The 9,780-nt window shown below is 47.9% G+C and overlaps 1 protein-coding gene across 1 annotated transcript; it reads left to right on the forward strand.

Annotated features, from left to right (window-relative positions):
- Positions 1-1,498: 1,498 nt before the first annotated feature.
- On the forward strand, positions 1,499-2,768 carry LOC123130226 (xylanase inhibitor protein 1-like). The gene has a single exon (XM_044550176.1). The coding sequence runs from the start codon at positions 1,572-1,574 to the stop codon at positions 2,487-2,489; it is 918 nt and encodes a 305-aa protein (XP_044406111.1). The 5' UTR covers positions 1,499-1,571; the 3' UTR covers positions 2,490-2,768.
- The last annotated feature ends 7,012 nt before the right edge of the window (positions 2,769-9,780 follow it).

Raw genomic sequence — 9,780 nt, forward strand, 5'->3', positions numbered from 1 at the left:
GACATAGGGTATTACCTCCATAGAGAGGGCCCGGACCTGGGTAAACATCATGTCCCCTGTCTCCTGTTACCATCGACCTTAGACGCACAGTTTGGGACCCCCTACCCGAGATCCGCCGGTTTTGACACCAACATCCACCTCGGTCATATCGTCGTAGAGCTTAGGCGAAGCCCTGTGTCAGTAACTTCATCATCACCGTCATCACGATGTCATGCTGACGAAACTCTTCCTCGACCTCAGCTGGATCTAGAGTTCGTGGGACGTCACCGAGCTGAACATGTGCAGATCGCGGAGGTGTCGTACCTTCGGTGCTATTTGTCCGATCCCCATAATGTCATATCACAGACCGGCTTTGTGTTCCTACATGGTGGTACTGCTATATCATGGAAGTTTTCAAAACATACTCTGGTGGGAACATCTACCAATCATTCTGAAATAATTTCATTATTTGAAGCATCATGTGAATATTTATGGCTTTGCAGAATGATAAACCATAAACAACAATCATGTGGAATTGGTTCGATAGAGTCACCACCATTATCTATGAGGATAATGTGGCCTGTGTTGCGCAGATGCAAACATGATACATAAACAGTAATATTAGTACGCATATTTCTCCTAAGTCCCCCCCCCCCCCCACACACACACACAATCTTCAGAAAAGCGGGGAAATAAACATCTTGCAAGTTAAATCATGTGGCAATCTTACTGATTTATTTACCAAGTCTTCACCAATTTCTACATTCCAACAATATGATCATGGAATTGGTATGTGACGACTTAAAACTTGCAGGTGTCAGGGGGAGTCTCTTCTTGAGATATCCTTGTTCAAGACATCACATTATGCTATCTCTTTGTGAGTTTATGTTTCAGGTTTTTATCAAAGATTTCATGAAGAATTTTTTGAAGGAGAATCCTTTTGAGATGATAGCACTACCCGGACAATCAACAGATGATTCTACATGGTCAAGCCTAAATTAGGGGGAGCGTTGTGATTATAATTACAACATATGTAATTAGGAGGAATCTCCCCATGTCCAAACCGTCGTGCGGTTTGTCCCGCACAGACGTCTCTCATTTGTGCCCTCTGAAACCGAAGCCTTCCTTCGCTCGTGTCTCTCCACAGATGGTATAAATAGCGTCTGTAACCATCAATCAAGACAGAGATTTTTACTTTTCTCAAACAAAGAGATCGGTTAGGTCCGGTCAAAACTTAGTGGAGTATTTATACTCCACTAAGCCTTTTAGTCCCTTAACTTTTAGGGGAGTTAGAAATGCCCTTAGGATTCACTCCTGCGTGCGGCACGCCGCCCGGAAGGGAGCAACCAAAAGCAACCTGAAATGTTACTCTTGCTTGCCCAACTCAAGTCAACCATAGCTAGCTAAAATGGTGCTCCACTCAGCTATAGCTGCCTAACGAGCTCAGCTCCACGTCTCGATCTACCTCTCTATATTTAATTTGCCTCCAAAATCCATCTATATATATCGCATTCGAGCTAAACAACTCTTCATCCAAACAAGCAAAGGCAAATACTAAAGCTAGCTACGCCTACGAGTAGAAGAAACCAACAATGGCGCCGCTCGCACCCGGGAGGCCAGCAGCCTGCCTCCTGGCCCTTCTCTCCGTCGTCACGGCGCTATCCCTGGCGGCGCCGGGCTTGGCGGCGGGGAAGACCGGCCAGGTGACGGTGTTCTGGGGCCGGAACAAGGCCGAGGGGTCCCTGCGCGAGGCCTGCGACTCCGGCATGTACACCATGGTCACCATGTCTTTCCTCGACGTCTTTGGCGCCAAAGGAAAGTACCACCTCGACCTCTCCGGCCACGACCTCTCCGCCGTCGGCGCCGACATCAAGCACTGCCAGTCCAAGGGCGTCCCCGTCTCCCTCTCCGTTGGCGGCTACGGCACCGGCTACTCGCTCCCGTCCAACCGCTCCGCGCTCGACCTCTTCGACCACCTCTGGAACTCCTACTTGGGCGGGTCCAACCCTGGCGTGCCCCGCCCCTTTGGCGACGCGTGGCTCGACGGCATCGACCTCTTCCTGGAGCACGGCACGCCGGCGGACCGCTACGACGTGCTGGCGCTGGAGCTGGCGAAGCACAACATCCGCGGCGGCCCGGGGAAGCCGCTGCACCTGACGGCGACGGTCCGGTGCGGGTACCCGCCGGCGGCGCACGTGGGGCGGGCGCTGGCGACGGGGATCTTGGAGCGCGTGCACGTGAGGATCTACGAGGAGAGCGACAAGGCGTGCAACCAGTACGGGGCGTGGGAGGAGGCGTGGGACAGGTGGACGGCGGCGTACCCGGCCACCCGGTTCTTCATCGGGCTCACCGCCGACGAGAAGTCGTACCAGTGGATACACCCCAAGAACGTCTACTACGGCATCACGCCGGTGGTGCAGAAGAAGGACAACTACGGCGGGGTCATGCTCTGGGACCGATACTTCGACAAGCAGAGCGACTACAGTAGCTACATCAAGTACTACGCCTGATCGGAGTTATACTTTCACAAGCCACGCTGTTGCATGCATCACCGTCGATTTGATTTCGATGTGTTGTTGCAAACTTGCAAGCGAGAATAAAGTGAGGCTTGTACTACTTGGGTAAATAAATAATTGACCAGCTGGTCGTACGTACAGTTATGGTTTAGTTATCAACTCAATGTCTTGAATGCTTGTGTTTTTGTTTGTACAATTAGAGTCTTTCAACAAACATGATAGTCTCTTAGTAGCAAATGATACAAATACATTGGATCCTGACCGATTTCTCTATTTGGTTTAAAATTCTCAAGCTGATCACCACTCGGAACTACTCCCTCCATCTCAAAATAGGTGTCTCAACTTTATACCGATTGAGACACCTATTATGGGACGGAGAGAGTAGAAAATACATATTTTAGCTAAAACATATCTAGATGTGTCATAAGTATTACATATTTAAATTCTATGCCATTGATTTTAGGGGAGGATTCATGCTGGTATTTTTTTTCTTTTTATGTTTCATTGAGTCATTCTGTGCAATAACTAAGACACATCTAGATATGTCCTAAATATACCCAAAAGACATACACCAGCAATGAAATCCATACATAACATCGGTTTCCCCATGATAGCAATCCAAACGATCATATGCTTTCGTCATATCAATTTTCTACGCATAACTCATGTTCTTCTTTGCTTTATTAATCTTCATGAAGTGTAAGCACTCAAAAGTTATCATAAATATAATTAATATTAATCTGCCCAAGACAAAAGAAGACTGCTCCACAAAGATGATCTCTAGTAATAAGACTTTGAGCCTATTAGCAAGCACCTTGGACACCCCCTTATAAACCACATTACACAAGTGAATGGGTCTAAATTGCCACAAAGAAGTTGGATTAATAACATTGGGGGTGAGTACAATGATTTTTTTTCTTAATTACCTCCAAACCATCTTCTCTCCTTGGTATTGTATAAAGGCCAGCATCATTTTTTTTATCCTTCAGTCAAAGATTAGCGCGGTTTGACCCTAATCCGAACTGTGGCGTGTCACGTGCAACACAAAACGCGGCCATGAATAGCGTCACCAAAGAGGGTGAAATCCTGAAAAAGTGTTTAACTAAAATCAAATTAAGGGAGGGTCAAAACAGTAATTTTCGCCACCGCAGGAGAAGCGGTGCGCTGGCGCGCCGTGTGTGCGTAGGTCAGCCAAGGCTGCGGCGCGCGGGTGGGCCGGTCCAAGCTGGTGGGCCAGTGCGGTCCATGTGCGGACAGGCTGGCTCAGGCGTGTGATGCGGGTCGCGGCAACATGCACCTCCGACTGAAGCGGCACATGCAGATTTCTTGATTTTTATTTTATTTATTTTTGGAGAAGGTCCAAGAGGAAAGGAGCACACGCGCACGAGAACCTTCGAGGCTTCGGCAAGAAACATATGCATGTGTGTGTCATGCCCGACCTATGCGTTGGTAAGCGCAGCTGGATGGTGGGCCATCTCTTGGAGGTTGGTCCCACATGGAAGTCACATGGAGGCAAGGCTACATATACAGCAGGGGAAGCACAGGAGGAGGTAGCGAAGGAATGAATGAATGTTCTGAATCTCATCTCGTGTGCTTCTGGTCCTCATCCCCTTCTATGATTCCTCACCCCCAATTCTCCCAAATTATCCCAAATCGATCCAAATACTGAGCTAATTTGTGCATCCTCGATCCATCCAACGATTGGGTCGTGATAATTTGGTAATTGGAGCAAGGTTGATCCACCCAAAATTTTCGCTGCCCCGTGATTTGTTCGTCCGCTCGATCGGTAACATCCGTCGCGTCCGGTGCGGCTTCTTTCAAGAGGCCGCTCGAAATCCACCGTGGGGTTCGATCCTCGGCAACAGCCACGACAGCGCCGACCCAACCATCTGCCCAGACAACCATGTTCTCTCCGGCATGGCCGCGAACACCGGCGAACTGAAGGTGTTGCTCGAGTCCCTCCTCAGCAAATTGGATGAGACTAAAGCCACCGACGACAAGCGCCTGGGAGCGCAGCGCGCCTTCAACGAGCAAATCCACCATGATCTACAAAAGCAAATCCATCCTACCCGCAAAGCGCCTGACGACGTCCGCAAGGCGCGCGACACCACGACGGCCTCCGCGACGTCCCAGGCAGGCTCGCCCACGCCGGACCTGCCGTGTTCACCAGCAGCAGTGTTACCGCTCCACCCTCACCAAGGCTCCACCTCATATGCGCGGCTGGTGACGGACTTGCCCCCGTTCCTTCCGACTAGTCCTGCAGTCACCACTCCAGTTCCTGTCTACCACATGTTCGACGAAATGCCTGAGAGTGAGTTCGACCCGCGCATGCGCTCACTGCTAGAGGTGACACAGATGGGCACAGTGGCTGCGTATACGGCGATGTTTTGGGAGTGTCTACACCATGTGCTACATCTCAACCCCAGCCTGAGCACCAAGTGCTTCATCCACCATTACATCAAGGGCTTGCACAAGAATATTCAAGCAGCCGTGAAGACACTATTGGGGATCGTAGCAGAAATTTAAAATTTTCTACGCATCACCAAGATCAATCTATGGAGTAATCTAACAACGAGGGAAGGAGAGTGCATCTACATACCCTTGTAGATCGCTAAGCGGAAGCGTTCAAGTGAATGGGGTTGATGGAGTCGTACTCGTCGTGATCCAAATGACCGATGATCCTAGCGCCGAACGGACGGCACCTCCGCGTTCAACACACGTACGGTAGGAGACGTCTCCTCCTTCTTGATCCAGCAAGGTGAGAGGAGAAGAAGTTGAGGGAAAACTCTGACAGCACGACGGCGTGGTGGTGATGGAGCTCGTGGTTCTCCGGGAGGGCTTCGCCAAGCACTACGGAGGAGGATGAGGTGTTGGAGGAGGAAGAGGGCTGCGCTAGGGGAAGGGTGCGGCTGCCCTCTCTCTCCCTCACTATATATAGGGGAAAGGGAGGAGGGGGCGCCCTAGGGTTCCCTAGGGGAGGGGCGGCGGCCACAGGGGAAACCCTAGATGGGTTTGGGCGCCCGCACCCCCTAGGAAACTTGCCTCCCAAGCCGGGAGGGGCGGCTGCCCTAGGGGTGGCGCCCCCACCTCTCCTGGTTACGTGAGATGGGGTGGGAGGGGCGCTCAGCCCCTTAGTGGGCTGATGTGCCCTCTCCCCTTGGCCCATAAGGCCGCCCAACGCTTGTCGGGGCCTCCGAAACCCATTTCGTACACACTGGTCATCACCTGATACCCCGGAACAATTCCGGACTCCAATACCCTTCGTCCAATATACCGATCTTCACCTCCGGACCATTCCAGAGCTCCTTGTCATGTCCGGGATCTCATCCAGGACTCCGAACAACCTTCGGTAACCACATACTATTTCCCATAACAACTCTAGCGTCCCCGAACCTTAAGTGTGTAGACCCTACGGGTTTGGGAACCATGCAGACATGACTGAAACAACTCTCCGGCCAATAACCAACATCGGGATCTGGATATCCATGTTGGATCCCACATGTTCCACGATGATCTCATCGGATGAACCACGATGTCGAGGATTCAATCAATCCTGTATACAATTCCCTTTGTCCAGCGGTATTGTACTTGCCCGACATTCAATCGTCGGTATCCGATACCTTGTTCAATCTCGTTACCGGCAAGTCTCTTTACTCGTTCCGTAACACATCATCCCGTGATCAACTCCTTGTTCACATTGTGCACATTATGATGATGTCCTACCGAGTGGGCCCAGAGATACCTCTCCGTTTACACGGAGTGACAAATCCCAGTCTCGATTCGTGCCAACCCAACAGACACTTTCGGAGATACATGTAGTGTACCTTTATAGCCACTCAGTTACGTTGTGACGTTTGGCACACCCAAAGCACTCCTACGGTATCCGGGAGTTGCACAATCTCATGGTCTAAGGAAATGATACTTGACATTAGAAAAGCTTTAGCAAACGAACTACACGATCTTGTGCTAGGCTTAGGATTGGATCTTGTCCATCACATCATTCTCCTAATGATGTGATCCCGTTATCAACGACATCCAATGTCCATGGTTAGGAAACCGTAACCATCTATTGATCAACGAGCTAGTCAACTAGAGGCTTACTAGGGACATGGTGTTGTCTATGTATCCACACATGTATCTGAGTTTCCTATCAATACAATTCTAGCATGGATAATAAACGATTATCATGAACAAGGAAATATAATAATAACCAATTTATTATTGCCTCTAGGGCATATTTCCAACAGTCTCCCACTTGCACTAGAGTCAATAATCTAGTTCACATCGACATGTGACCAACATCCAAAGAGTTTACAAGAGTCACTAATCTAGTTCACATCACTATGTGATTAATACTCAATGAGTTCTGGGTTTGATCATGTTATGCTTGTGAGAGAGGTTGTAGTCAACGGGTTGTAGCGACCAGACCTCAAACAGTCTGATCTCTGTGCTCCGGTGTCATCCCTGGATCAGTAATGCTGACACCACACAGTACTCGGAGGATTTATAGTAGAGTAGCAATCACACACTTATTACATCGAGTGTCTCAAAAGAGAACTTATTACAATAAGTATGGCTTAAGGCCATCTAATAACGATAACAGCGGAAGGCTTGGAAGATAAGTGAGTCCATCAACTCCAACGGCATCACTGAGTATAGGACCACGACCTAAAAACTCCTTAATCGATGTTTGATAAGTCTGCAACATTAACGTTGCAGCCCGAAAATGGGTCAGCACATGGAATATGCTGGCAAGGTAACACATAGAGAGTAATGGAATGGAACAGCTATACTATATGCATATTTGGCTGGTGGAAAGCTCTATGGTTACAGTTTTGCGTAAAGCCGATTTTTCCCTACTTCAAAGGAATAAGATTTCATTACTATCATGGTGGTTGTTAAACATTGAGAATGGTTGACAGCATTCTCAATCCCAATTAAGCATCATCATTAACAAAACCCAACAAAATTAATTTAGAGTAACATGTTGAGATTCACATGAAAATCCAAGTACTAGATACTCAAGATGTCCATAATCAGGGACACGGCTAACCATGATTAGTTTATTACACTCTGCAGAGGTTTGCGCACTTTTCCCCACAAGACTCGATCGCCTCCGTTTGTTTTCTCGCACTATAGGGTGTTTGAGAAGACGGATGACCGAGACATAGTCTTTCAGAAGCGCTAGCACCTTACTATGGGTAGACCGTACGACCTACATCCCCTACATCTGCTAGTCTACCATTGTAAGAGTTCGCACAACTTAGTTAACTATGCTAGAGCCCATAATAGCTTGTGCCTGCACACGGAAGTTTCTAGTATGAATAGTCTCATGATCCCTTTGAGCCTGGGTGGCGGTCCAAAAGAAAACAGGCAAGTCCTGGAATACCCAGGTGCCTCAATCCACCCAGATGTGTGTTTAATTTGCCACCTTAGATAAACCATTAATTAACAATCTCACATCTGTCATGGATTTCACTCACCCAATCCACGTCTACTAGCATAGCATGGCATAATAAGCAAACGTAGAAGTAACTCCCAAAGGTTTGATATAAACAGGTAATAGGTACTACCTCATCTACTTCCCATCCCACAATTTAATTACATCCTAATCATGCAATGTGTGAGGATTGGTCTAATGCAATTAAACTGGGTAGTAGGAAAGGTATGATCAAAGTGTTACTTGCCTTGCTGATGATCCGCGAAACCTAACGATTCGAAGTAACAGGCGGCGCACTCCGGGTATTCTATCGCAGACAACCAAACAAGCATACAATAAGTACTCATCTAATGCACAGGTAAAACTCAAATAAGAGATCTAACCAGAAGGTTCAACTTAAGAACTCCGGTTGGCAAAAAGAATCAAATCGAACGAAGCAACGAAAAACAAACTGCGAAAGAAAACAACTTCGTTCTAGTAATCTGGATCTAGGGCAAATTTTATAGTAGCAAAATCTTGTTTAAGTTGGTTAAACGGATAAAGGGTTTCGAGACGAAACTCTAGGCGCTTGAATCGCCTGATTCCGATAACTCCTTAATCTGCTTCTTAATTTCCACCAAATCTTTTGCTGGCATCCTATATGGTCTCTTTGATATTGGACCTGTGCTTGGCAATAGCTCAATCAAAAACTCAATATCTCTATCCGGTGGCATGCCTGGCAACTCCTCTGGAAATACATCAGGGAAATCCCTTACCACTCGTACTTCCTCCTGCACAACTCCTGTTAGGCAATTTACTTGAGTCCTCTTTGGCACATGCCGGGATACATACTTGATCCTTCTCCCTTCTGGGGTGGTAAGAAAAATTGGCTTACTAGCACACTCAATATTCCCTTCAAACTTTGATAACCAATCCATACCTAATATCACATCCAATCCTTGAGATTCCAATACTATTAGGTCCGAGGGAAAAACATAGTTACCAATCCTTAATGGTAACCGATCACACCATAGACTAGTCACATACTCTGCTCCGGGAGAGGTTACTAACATGGGTGACCTAAGGGCTTGGGTTGGTAGGTTATACTTATCCACAAATCCCCTTGATATGTATGAATGCGATGCGCCAGTATCAAAAAGAACGAGTGCAGTAACTGACTTAACCAAAAACTTACCTATTACTGCATCGGGCTGAGCTTCAACCTCCTCCACGCTAACGTGATTCACTTGTCCCCTGTTGAAAGGGTTTGGCTTCTTCCCAGAACTTCCATTGCTATTTCCATTTTGTAATTCAGGACATTCATTGGCATAATGTCCTATCTTCGAACACTTAAAGCAAGTGACTTGGCTTAGGTCCTTCTTGGCTGGGGTTGAGGGGTTGGTGCGGTTCTGGCCGTTGCTTCCTCCATTGCCATTTCCATTCTTGGTGCCATTGTGATTGTGCGTACTACCTCCTCCATGGGTATGCTGAAAATGTCCTCCCTGTCTAGGGGTAAAACGTGGCTTCTGCTGAGCTCCTGAATTGTACTTTCCTTGTCCATACTTCCTCTTGCGGTTCTCAATTTGCTGCTGCTTCCCTTCAATCATAAGAGCACGATCTACCAACTCCTGGTAGTTGTTGAAGGTTGCTACCATCAACTGCATGCTCAACTCATCATTCAGTCCTTCCAGAAACTTCTCCTGCTTAGCTGCATCCGTAGCGACGTCGTCTAGGGCATAACGTGCTAACTTACTAAATTCCTCCACATACTGGCCAACTGTCCTTCCTCCTTGGCGCAAGTTGCGAAACTCACGCTTCTTCATGGCCATAGCTCCTACTGAAACGTGTGCAGTACGAAAAGCCTGC

The sequence above is a fragment of the Triticum aestivum genome, chromosome 6A (assembly GCF_018294505.1).
Source record: "Triticum aestivum cultivar Chinese Spring chromosome 6A, IWGSC CS RefSeq v2.1, whole genome shotgun sequence".
Taxonomy (NCBI): Eukaryota; Viridiplantae; Streptophyta; class Magnoliopsida; order Poales; family Poaceae; genus Triticum; species Triticum aestivum.